This window comes from Alligator mississippiensis, chromosome 2 (genome assembly GCF_030867095.1).
Source record: "Alligator mississippiensis isolate rAllMis1 chromosome 2, rAllMis1, whole genome shotgun sequence".
NCBI lineage: Eukaryota > Metazoa > Chordata > Crocodylia > Alligatoridae > Alligator > Alligator mississippiensis.
In genome coordinates, this window is record NC_081825.1 from 233,990,737 (window position 1) to 234,003,340 (window position 12,604).

At 43.7% G+C, this 12,604-nt stretch overlaps 1 protein-coding gene across 2 annotated transcripts in view; it reads right to left on the bottom strand.

Moving 5' to 3' along the window:
• The window catches only part of MAP3K9 (mitogen-activated protein kinase kinase kinase 9), a 106,161-nt gene that overhangs the window by 31,494 nt on the left and 62,063 nt on the right, over positions 1-12,604 (bottom strand). For both annotated transcript variants that reach the window (XM_059722913.1, XM_006267945.4), the window contains exons 4-5: positions 5,827-5,975; positions 1,038-1,213 (exon numbers count right to left, since the gene is read on the bottom strand). In XM_059722913.1, coding sequence (XP_059578896.1) covers positions 1,038-1,213; positions 5,827-5,975 — 325 coding nt within the window. The remainder of the gene's footprint in view (positions 1-1,037; positions 1,214-5,826; positions 5,976-12,604) is intronic.

A 12,604-nucleotide genomic window follows, 5' to 3' on the forward strand; every position in this document is an offset into this window, starting at 1 on the left:
CCCCTAATTACAGAAAGTATGTAGACAAATTGGAGAGAGTCCAGAAGATGGTAACAAAAATGGTGAGGGGGCTGGGACACATGACTTACGAGGACAGACTGAGGGAACTGGGCTTATTTAATCTGGAGAAGAAAAGACTGAGAGGGGATTTAATAGCAACCTTCAACTACCCAAAGGGAGCTTCCAAAAAGGATGGAACTAGACTGTCCTGTGGTGGCAGATGAGCGAACAAGAGGCAATGGTCTCAAGTTGCAGCAAGGGAAGTTTAGGTTACCTATTAGGAAAACTCTCACTAGGAGGGTAGTAAAATACTGGAACAGGTTATCCAGAGAGGTTGTGGACTCTCCATCCTTGGAGGTTTTTAAGACCTGGCTAGACAAAGCCTTGGCTGGGATGATCCCGTTTTTTTTTTTTACAGCTGGGGATGGTCCAAGGGGTTGGACTAGATAACTTCCTGAGGTCCCTTCCAACCCTAATTTTCTATGATTCTGTGATTTTAAGCCTTATTCCATAAGTAGAATCAAACTGAGCTGGTGACACTGTGCTCCAGTTTTTATGCTTGAAATTTAAAAAAAACAAAACAGTCTGACCCTTATGCTTGTGATTCCAGGACTGATGCATGAATGTGGCATAACCAATACCGTGATGTTTGCTCGAGTTTGGAGATAGTATGAAATAATGGAGAGGTATGACGCACCTCTTCCATTTTACATGGATATTAACACCGAAGCCTAACAATAGTTCGTCAGGATTATTAATTATTTCACTGCTGATTGACATATAAAACAATGAAGCAGAGCTTTCATGAGGACAATCTGCTCAATAGGTAGCTGGAGTTTCATTTTGGTGTTAAAAATCAACAGAATTTAGGTTATAGATAGAACATAAAACACTTCCATCTGTTTTCTTTGTAGTTAAGCAGCTATAGACATATATTAAAACTTTCAGGAAAACAGCAGATAAAGTATACTTAGACTGTGAAATTGGACAAGATCACAGACCAAAATAGCCTGTGGGGAATGTATTCCCCTGTTTACCTTTTCTTTGGCCCTAAGTTGGTCAAACATCTCTTGGATCTCATGTTTCCAGTCTTCTTGCAAGGAGTGGAAAGAATCTTTGGGCATTTCAAAGAAGCCAGACTCCTCTATGGTGGTGAGTTGGTCTAAGATATTGGCAAAAGATGGCCGTGAATGTGGGTCAGAGTTCCAACAATCTAGAACAAGACAAAGGCAGACAAATGTTGAATATCAGAATTAATAATGAGGGTTGAGATGATGCAAGTAGGAAAAATAAATACATTCTATTACTTTTGTTACCCTGTCTCTTCATTTTTACACTTGCCCTTTATCTAGCACAATTAGGCCATGAACTGTTTGGACAGTAGGCACATGAAATAAATGAGACTGACCTGTTTTTTATTGAAAACTACATTTCCAAATCTGTTAAGAAATCACATACATTTTTTTCTAAATGCTCTAGTTTAAATGGTAAATGCTTATGCATTTCACTGTTTGTTGGGTAGGAGTAGCATCAGCCCAGCTAGTGCAAATTTCTTTTGCATATGGCTCTTAACACTATGTTTTCATTGTTAACTCATCTAAAAAGTAGAACTTAGGTTAGCCTGAGTGTCTCTGGCTACACTGCAAAGGAGTGCACAAGTTACCAGATACTCACTGGTGCTTTATTCTCACATGTATGTCTCTAGAAGCATATCCCACAGTTCTTTGTGCTTCAGCTGTAAGAATCTGCACCCACCCCCACCCCCATTCCCCTTCACCATTAGCGGCACCTCCTCTCCCTTCCCATTCCCTCCTGCTCCTCCTGCCACTGCTGCTGTCCCTAGTTGATCTGGGTATGAAGGAAGCTCCAGATCACCGTCTGCCCCACTCCAGTTAGGTGGCAGAAGGAGCTGGGCTCAGCCAGGGGCTGTAGGCAGGTTCTTCCACCCTGCCCAGAACCTGCAGTGGGCAGGTTCTTCCACCCTACCCAGCCCCAGCAGTGCTCTCTGCCAGCCTGGCAGCAGGGTTAAGGACAGGAAGCCTGCCTGGCACTGCCCCTGTTGTCCCTGGCTGAGCCCAGCTCCCTGTGCAACCTAACTGAAGTGGGGAAGAAGTGGCTCTGGAGGCATGGAACAGCAACAGTGGTGAGTGGGGAGAAGGGGCCATGCACAGAGGGAAAGAGGGGGGATGCCAAGAGCAGAGCAAGGAGGATTCTTACCCAATGCAGGGACTTTAAAAAGTCTCCAGCTGCTGCTCCCACAGTGTGGTCTACCTGCACCAGTAGAGGGTGCAACCTGGGAATGCGGGAGTAAAACCACCTCTGCAGCACTACACCCATACCTCACTTAAAAAAATCCTGGATTAGCCCACACAGGGGCCAGGAACTGTTAGCTAGAAAATCAGGTTTAATGAAATTCCAAGTTATGAAAGTATAAGCAGCATACTAAAAAACTGCACTTGTTAAATGGCTGCTTTGGAAAGTCTTAACCAAGTGAAACCTAGCTATTCAGCTGCTTCACCTCACCCTTACATCTACCTTCAACAGATGTCAATTTATTACTGTATATTATTTCCTAGTGCTCCCCTTCATAGGTTTTTTTGCCTATATTGTACCCTATTCTTTTTACTACTGCAGAACTCCTGCATGCCAGAAACTGACAAGCAATTAGATAAGAAATGCCTATACAGAAACTTAGAGAAACAATCTCATCCACCCAAATAACAAGGCTGTAATATAAAGGGCCTTCCTAGTGTATCTGTATAACCAACCATCCCTTCTAACCAGTAGTTGGTGGGACTGAAACACAGTCTATTGCATAGCCAAAAGGAGTTAAGAATATTTGTAGGACATTCTTAAAAATTATTTATAAGATATTTCTGGAATAATGTGTTATTTCAAAAATTCCCTTTGGATTCATAGGACACCACTGGCCAAATGTATCCTTGCCATAAATGTCACCTGCATGAATTGCTGTAAGGATGAACTTGAGCTCTGATATTTTTACACGTTTGATTCTTTAGGATTTTCATTTTGCATGATTTAACCATCCTGATTTTGATATTATTGGGATTCTTTGTTCAGGATTCTGAGATTGTGTGTGTGCATCATGATGTTGTTATCTCAAGATCTGATCCAATCCTAACAATGACATAAGAAGGAAATCAGTTTTTATTACTTCCAAGTTGCTTCTCCTATCTATAAAAATGTTTAGAAATGCTTTGGAGAAACCCTGCTGCTGACCAATTAGTGGCAATAGGCAATACAGACAGATTTTTCAGTAGCATAATCCCTGTCCTTCTACCCCAGGTTTTAAGCATGGCAAAGAAAACATGACCCAGCATAAAACAAAGTGCTGCAATCAGCCAAACGCATGAATGACTAAAAAGGATAACTATGCAGGTGGCCTATGGCATTTATTTTCCCAGGCCTAGATCTGCTAGTATTTGCTCTAATGAGGACAGTTGTAATATACAAATCTTTGCTATGAAGAAGGAAAGTTCAGCTTTGCCACCTCACCAAAGACCACCAGAGCATAATTCAAAAGCAAAATCAACACTAGAGGAACTAGAGTTCACCACGAACAGAAATGGGATTTTTGGTAAACAGTTTGGGTTAAGGGGAAAAACAAGGATTGTTTTGCTTTATTCCCTTTCAGTTCTTCCTCCTCCCCCACCCCCCCAATGCCCATATAAAGATAGGCATTCAAAAGTAGAATGGACAATCACTCCATGTTTGGGGTTCAGATTAGGTATATGCTTTTACATAATCCTCCACAGTTTTAGAGGATGCTATCTCCAGTCTCATCAACATCCAAATTGCTTTAAGAAACACTGAATTACTTCTTTTTGGAAGCCTTGCCATTATGAACTACACTGAAAACAGCTGTTCGCTGTTGTGCCAGTAGCTCTTTTTGACAGAGTTTACTGCATCACACTGTTTGTGCTGTATGCTTATATAGTAGTCAGACAGAATGCCCTTTGTTTCATAGCATTCTCTTATGCCTCTCATGAGGGGATCTGTGAGCAAACTGCCCTGTTTTACCCTTACTGGCTTTCAGCATATATTTACACTAGCCCCTCAGCACCATATACAGCCACCTGCCAAGGTGTTCCCAGTGTCATAATAAGATGCTTACTGAAGGTTACACATTTATAGTAAAGTAAATGTGTATGTTGGACCTGCAATTACCTGGGGGTTAGTGATCTTATGGATCACTGTTTTAGGAAAACACTGCCAGAATTTTAGACTTTTAATTGAATCTTATAATCCATATCAGGGGTTGGCAACCTACGGCCTCTTGGCCAGATCTGGCTTGTGGAACCATGGAACGTGGCCCAGCAATGTGGGGCATCAGCAGCATTCAGCAGGGGTGGGGTGCTTCAGCTATAGGTGCTCTCCCAGTACTGCTGCAGAGACAAATATGAGCTGTGGATGGGTCCTAGCACTCGCCCCTGATCCACAGAGAGTCATTCTGGCCCACAGCCAGAAAAGATCACCTACCCCTGACCTATATCAAAGGATAATTATGAGAGTCAGACCACATCAGCCAAATTTGCCAACCCTATCACAGACTTGCTGCAAAATCCTGATCATGTCACTGTCATTCTACGCCTCAGTTTCCTTTTCTGTAAAGTGAGAAGTAATAATGCCAGACTCTCAGAAGATCACAAGGTTTAATTTTTTAATGTGGGAAGAGATGTTGAGACCCTCAGCTATAAAGGCACTGTAGCAGGACAAAACATTCTATTGACAAAGTATTAGGAAATGGGTCAGATCAACTGGCTCGGGGGACATACAAAGAGCTAGAAAGAGACAAGGTCAGTCAATTACCTACTTTATGTTCCACAAGATAATTCATTAGTTCATTGTTAAAACTATAACGGTACATTAGCTCCTATGACTGCATTTGGTACTTTTATTAATAAATGTAACTTATCTTTGGACATGGATAATGCAAAAAAGAAAATCAATGTCTGATTGAGCCTATGAAGCTTTCTGTGATATAGTCATGTTTAAAATCTCTTCTGAAGAAGTGAGTACAACACCACCCTACCAATGAACATAAATCAACTACTTCCCTGTCACTGCAGTGACAAGGCATTAGCAGTACCCTCTCTTCCCTGATTTTATTTCTAGCAGGTTATAGGGTGCTCTGGGTGTTTAGGGTTCAGTGTTCATCGCTAATTAGAATCACATGGTGCAAAGCAGGTTTGCTTTTAATAACTGGCAATTCTGATAATTGGATACAAATTAAAAAGCCTGTGTGGACATCATAACCATGCATGCTCAGTACTTACCAGCTGTTGCATGGTAACCAGGCTGTGCAAAGCACAGGCGCGCGCACACACACACACACACACACACAAGCATAGATCTGATTCCAATAGCCAGCAGAAAAATAGCTTATATGACACAGTATGGGTTCAGATTTTGATGCTAATAACCAGATGATTACATTAACTAAGAGTCTAATAACTGGTGGACACTGTACATTTAAGCTAGCTATGGACTTGAGGTGAAAATGCAGAACCAGAGTAGGATTTCAATCATTTCTAAATTTAGATGTAGAGTTTTGGTGCAAATTCACCTCCATTGTTCAAACACGACGAAGACTAAAAAGACAAGAGCCCCCTATGTTCTTCATAAATGCTCCTGTTAAAGCAGCTTTAATTCCTGAAGCCTATTGGCTTTACAATAGTCATGGCAGTTTGTTAGTCTCACTTCTGCAAAAGCATGCTTCACTCATTAAAGCCATCTAGATTCCGTGATCAGAAGTGTATGAGAAATAATATAGACACTGTCTCCCTTGCTCCTATTTGGTCTTACCTTCCATGAGTTTGGCAAAAGGTTCTGGGCATGTTGAAGGGATTGGAAGGGCAAGTTTATTCATGGCAACACCATATGCTACTGCTAGACCATCGATTCCTCGGAAGGGTACTTCTCCTGTTAGCAGTTCCCAAAGCAGCACACCATAACTGAGTAGAGAGACAGAAAGACAGAATAAGTATTTAGCTTTAATAATCCCTCTATTGATCTTCAAATAAAATAGGGCATGAAACATTTATTTAACAAAGACTGTCTTACAAAGTATACTAAATAAATATGACAATTTAAATCATTGCAACAAACCCAAATCAAAAACTGAAAGCAACTAACACAGGCATGTCTGTAGACAGACCACATAATTTGGGGGACAGAGGTAGGTATTTTTGCTAAATTTGACCTTAAAAAAAATCAAGTAATTTGAAGGTTGAAGGGTTATAATTCCTATTCTTAATTTTACATTTTGGGGAGGGGAATCAGTTGATTTTTCTAAAATCTACAAAATATTAAAGTGTAATTTTTGCTCATATACATTTACACACATCACATGCACCTACAGTGCATGTTACAACAAGGTTCTTCATTCAGAGTGTAACTTAATTCTTAACAGTAGGAGAGGGTTTCTGATAGATCTGGAATGGGGTAGAAGAGAAGGTGGAAATGGCATTTTGATGCAAGGTGATGAATTCCCAGTGCTCAGGGTTTTATATTGGTAAAATAGCTGACAGATAGCTTGGCTCAACTGACTGGTAGTTCAAGACATAAAATAGCCCTAGTGGGAAGGTATCAGACCATATGGAAAGCACCGACCACTCCTTCCATCCATAATTTTGCAATGTTAATTTGTTTAGCAGTGGAGATGAGGTGCTATAAATAGAATCTTTGAACGTACATGGTCTCTGTGAGTTTCCTGGATTAATCTTGGCTAAAAAGATCCTTACTCTTGAATCCTGAAGTCAACAAAAATAAAGAATCTGTTATTAATCATCAGTGCCTGGCTTGGAAAGACACAAAGCCAAACCTTTGGATATGGAAAATTTATACATTTGTTATAATTTTCCAGGTACAGAATCTAATTATTGGATGTTTGCCCTGAATTTGTCCCCCTCCCACAGCTACAGCTGGGGAAATAAATCTGGCCCCTTTGCCCTCTGCTCTCCCCACCCTCCCAACTCCAACCCCCCGCAGCCCCTTCCCTCTCCCCTTGCTGTCTCACCTTGCTCTCCCTGAACACATGGAAGTGAGGGGGTCTCCATGGAAACCGGCCACAGTGGCACAGGAAGGGGCTGCTGGGAAACAGAGTCCAGCTGCCAGCCTGATCCATCATTTTGCCCACCCCTGAGCTGGACTGTTCTCAGTGGTGGCAGATGATAGAACAAGGTCACAAATTGCAGCAAAGGAAGTTTAGGTTAGATGTTAGGAAAACCTCTCTCACAAGGAGGGTAGTAAAGCAATAGAACAAGTTACCCAGAGAGGTGGAGGAAGCTCCATCCTTGGAAGCTTTTAAGACCCAGCTAGACAAAGCCTTGGCTGGGAAGATCTAGTGATGGTCCAGTTTTAAGCAGGGATTAGGATTACATGACCTCCTGGGGTCTCTTCCAACTCAAATTTTCTATGATTCTATGATTATCTTAGAACTGTGCCGTATAGCCAGTACTAATCTGTACAACATAGCATCTCTTGATTCACTGAATGTAAAGGTCTTATTTGATAACCTTTCTTTCCAGCAAGGGCTCTTGATTTGTTAAGAGTTTTAAAAGCACAAATCAACCTAGCAACAATTCAAGCTTATTTCCTTTTAAATTAACAATCAACATGCTACAATTTTTAACTCTAATGTGAGTTAAACCCCCCCCCCCATGAGATAATCATTTTCCTATCCAAACCTTGCAAAAACAGAGCATGCAGCACAGTTATTTATGTTGATCTGTACACAGACTGGAGAAGTTAATACCTTTATCTTTAATAGAATTTAGTCTGTCCAAGTATTTTACCATGTTCAGTCTTCACACATCATCCAAATGATGTATTATTCACACCTTCATGAATCTCTGCATACTTCCATCCCAGCCCCAAAAGAAAATGGGTTTTTTTGATGGCTTTTATTCATGTAGGATGATTAAAATAAATAACATTCCCAGCGAGCTGCTGGGAAGAGATGGCCTCCACCTCTCTCCCCTAGGGAGGAGGCTCTTCTCAGCCAGACTGGCTGACCTGCTCCACCGGGCTTTAAACTAAGCCCGTTGGGGGACGGGGGGACTACCGCCACTGCTGGCCCGCTGAGCAATCCTTGCAAAGCCAGCAGATCACGGCGCTTCAGGGAGCCCACCCCTGCCCCAGCCCTGGTAAAATCTGTGGGCAAGGAAGGAGCCCCCCAGGGGACACTTGCCTGCCTGTACACTAATGCCAGGAGCTTGGGGAATAAGCAGGAGGAGCTTATCCTCCTGCTCAGTGCAAACAATTACGATGTCATAGGGATAACGGAGACCTGGTGGGACTCCACCCATGACTGGACCACGGGTATAGATGGCTATACCCTGTACAGGAGGGATCGTGTAGAAAAAAGGGGAGGGGGTGTAGCTCTCTATGTTAAAGAAAGCTACACGTCCCTGCAAGCCGATATTGGCGACCAGGGTGGACGGCTGGAGACCCTCTGGGTTAAAATCTGTGGGGAACACGGCACAGGGGACACAACGGTGGGAGTCTATTACAGACCTCCCACCCAAAGTCCTGAGCTTGACCAGGAGTTTGACCAGGAACTGGCTGAGGCAGCTTGCTCCAGGACCATGGTTGTCATGGGTGACTTCAGTTACCCGGACATCTCGTGGGAGGATCGCTCAGCAAAATCTGAGCGGTCGCAGAGCTTCCTCTCGTGCATGGATGACCTCTACCTGACTCAAGAAGTCTATGGGCCAACGAGAGGCAAAGCACTGCTCGACCTGGTACTGGCTACTGGGGATGACCTAGTCGGCAACCTAGTGATCTATGGGAAGCTGGGTGACAGTGATCATGAGCTGATCACCTTCACCATCCGCCGAAAAGCTGGCAAGTCAGTCAGCAACACACAAGTCCTTGACTTCAGGAAAGCCGACTTTGACAAGCTCAGGAGGCTTGTCAGTGAGGCCCTAAGGGACCATGACCACAGGGAGAGGAGAGTTCAAGAAGAGTGGTTGCTCCTCAAGGGAGCGATCCTCAATGCACAAACTAAGTCTATTCCATCTTGGAGGAAAGGCAGCAAGAGGGCACAGCAGCCCCCCTGGCTCTCCAGGGACCTAGCAGACCTCCTGAGGCTAAAAAGAAAGGCCTACAAAGGATGGAGGATGGGAGTCACCTCCAAGGAGGATTATTCTGCACTGGTCCGGTCCTGTAGGGAGCAGACCAGGAAAGCCAAGGCTGCAACTGAACTCCAGCTAGCTTTGAGCATCAAGGACAATAAAAAGTCCCTTTTCAGATATGTGGGGAGCCGGAGGAAAAGCAGGGGCAACATTGGACCCCTGCTGAACCAGATGGGGCAACTGACAACTGACACCCAGGAAAAAGCCAACCTATTAAACAGGTACTTTGCGTCAGTCTTTCATCAGCCCCATGGGACGCCCATGCCCGCTACAGGGCCGGGAAGTCCGAGTGAGGGTGATCCCCTGCCCTCCATTAATGCTGACTTTCTGAAGGAACATCTTGAGAAGCTGGATACCTTCAAGTCAGCTGGCCCTGACAATCTTCACCCCAGGGTACTCAAGGAGCTGGTGAGCATCATAGCCCAGCCTCTAGCACGGATCTTTGAAAACTCTTGGCGCTCTGGTGTAGTGCCCGAAGACTGGAAGAAGGCCAATGTGGTGCCTATCTTCAAGAAAGGGAGGAAAGTGGATCCGGCTAACTATAGGCTCATCAGCCTGACTTCTATCCCGGGGAAGATCTTAGAAAAGTTTATTAAAAAGAGGCCATCCTTAATGGACTGGCCGACGTCAACATCTTAAGGGATAGCCAGCACGGGTTTGTTGCGGGTAGGTCTTGCTTGACCGATCTCATTTCCTTTTACGACCAGGTGACCTATCACCTGGACAAGGGAGAAGAGATTGATGTCATATATCTTGACTTCAAAAAGCCTTCTATCTGGTGTCCCATGATCACCTCTTGGAGAAACTGGCCAATTGTCGCCTTGGGTCCTCCACGATCCACTGGCTGGAAAATTGGCTCCACGGTTGGACCCAGAGGGTAGTAATTGATGGAAGTCACTCATCGTGGTGTCCTGTGAACAGTGGGGTCCCCCAAGGTTCTGTCCTTGGACCCATACTGTTCAACATCTTCATTAATGATGTGGACACTGGAGTCAGAAGCGGACTGGCCAAGTTCGCCGATGACACCAAACTTTGGGGCAAAGCATCCACACCAGAAGACAGGCGGATGATCCAGGCTGACCTGGACAGGCTCAGCAAGTGGGTGGATGAGAATCTGATGGTGTTCAATGCCGATAAATGCAAGGTTCTCCACCTTGGGAAAAAAAACCCGTAGCATCCTTATAGGCTCGGCAGTGCTATGTTGGCTAGCACTATGGAAGAAAGAGACTTGGGGGTCATCATTGACCACAAGATGAACATGAGCCTGCAATGCGATGCTGTGGCTAGTAAAGCAACCAAAATGCTGGCTTGCATCCATAGATGCTTCTCAAGCAAATCCCGGGACGTCATTCTCCCCCTGTACTCGGCCTTAGTGAGGCCGCAGCTGGAGTACTGTGTCCAGTTTTGGGCTCCACAATTCAAAAAGGATGTGGAGAAGCTTGAGAGAGTCCAGAGAAGAGCCATGCGCATGATCAGAGGTCAGGGAAGCAGACCCTACGATGACAGGCTGAGAGCCCTGGGGCTCTTTAGCCTGGAAAAGCGCAGGCTCAGGGGTGATCTGATGGCCACCTACAAGTTTATCAGGGGTGACCACCAGTATCTGGGGGAATGTTTGTTCACCAGAGCGCCCCAAGGGATGACGAGGTTGAATGGTTACAAACTACTTCAAGATCGTTTCAGGCTGGACATAAGGAAGAATTTCTTTACTGTCTGAGCCCCCAAAGTCTGGAACAGCCTGCCACCGGAGGTGGTTCAAGCGCCTTCATTGAACACCTTCAAGATGAAACTGGATGCTTATCTTGCTGGGATCCTATGATCCCAGCTGACTTCCTGCCCTTTGGGCAGGGGGCTGGACTCGATGATCTTCCAAGGTCCCTTCCAGCCCTAATGTCTATGAAATTTCTATGAAAAAAACAAACAAACAGTAGTTTTAACTTTTGCTCTGAAGGAAGCGCATTTGCGGTCTGCAATCACTGTCATGATTTTAGTTCACAAATCTGTAAGACTAAATTTTATTGTAATTTACTTTTCAATTTCAGGTGGGTCTTGGTTCCTCGGGAGATGACAGAACTTTATTGTTCTATGTTACAAGCCACCAGAACCACCTGAATTTCTATTTGAAATTATGCTTTAACAAATTTGCACTGTTGGGAGCTAACGGTATGTATGGTGGCATCTAAAGTGCCTGCTAGATGCCGTGTATTTATACCGAAAGTATAAGTAAACTGACATTCCACCATTCCAATTTTAATCCTATTCTCTTCGATAAAAATTCCAAAAAGGCATAGAGGAAAAATGTCCATTAATATGATCCTTTACTGAAGGCTTTCATGAATGCTGAAAATGTCAATAGGGAATGGAGGATGTCAAGCAATTGTCAATAATTCTGCAGTCTTAGAAATCAATAACAACACCTCAAGGTGTTCCACTGGAAATAAAAACCCTCTGTAATCTTTTCCTGCAAAAAGTTTGCTCTTCGCTATCAAGGAAACTACCTGAAAGATACCAGTATAATCTCTGGTAGTCAGGGTAGCAAATTTTACGCTGAAATAGGTGGATATGGGATCTCACATAAATATGAGTTTATTTTTAAGAGAGAAAGTAAAAAACATGTGCATATGATTAAGTTTTATTTAGATATTGTCCAGGTCTATATTGTCCATGCTAAATTAGGAGAAGTCAGGGAAACAGAAGACTATGACTAACACACTTTAGTGTCTTTAAAAAAAAAATTCTAATTTGATAGAAATACTCCTGCAGGGAACCATGAACTAGCATCAGAAAAACTTACTATGTTATCTGTAGTATACCTGTAAAAGCAAATAAAATAGCAGCCAGAAGTAAATTCCAGACTTGGCAGGAATGTGGGACATCAGACATTTGACCTGTCAACTGCTGTGCTGGGTATTGAACATAGCTACCATTTATGATGTTACCATAGGGCAGGAGCAGACAATTATTTTGGGTGGAGGGCCACTTAATGAGTTTTGGTGAGCAGTCAAGGGCTGCATGGGTAGCCCCGCTCCTTGATGAATGCCCTGCCCCCTTGTCGCCATCCTGGGACTGGAAGTCCTACCCCTAACCCCTGACCTTTGCCACCAGAAGTCCTTCCCCTTGCCCCTGAAAATATTCCGGGGGCGGGGGTGCCATCTTACAACCAGGAAAAAAAAAAATCATACACTACAAGTAAAAAGGCTACTACAATGTTTTTTAATTTTATCATCAAAAATATTTTTGTCATGATTTCTGTTTGTGTACTGTATATAGAGATCTGATTACATAATAACTCAAAGATAAATTTTTAGTTTTATATAGTGGGGGTGTCTGTATGGTGGGGTATGTGTGTGTGGTGGGGGTGCATCTGGTAGGGTGCAAGGGTGTATGGGTGGATTGTGAGGGGGATAGGTTATATTTCAGGGTTTTGTATATGTGGAGGGTTGCAGGGC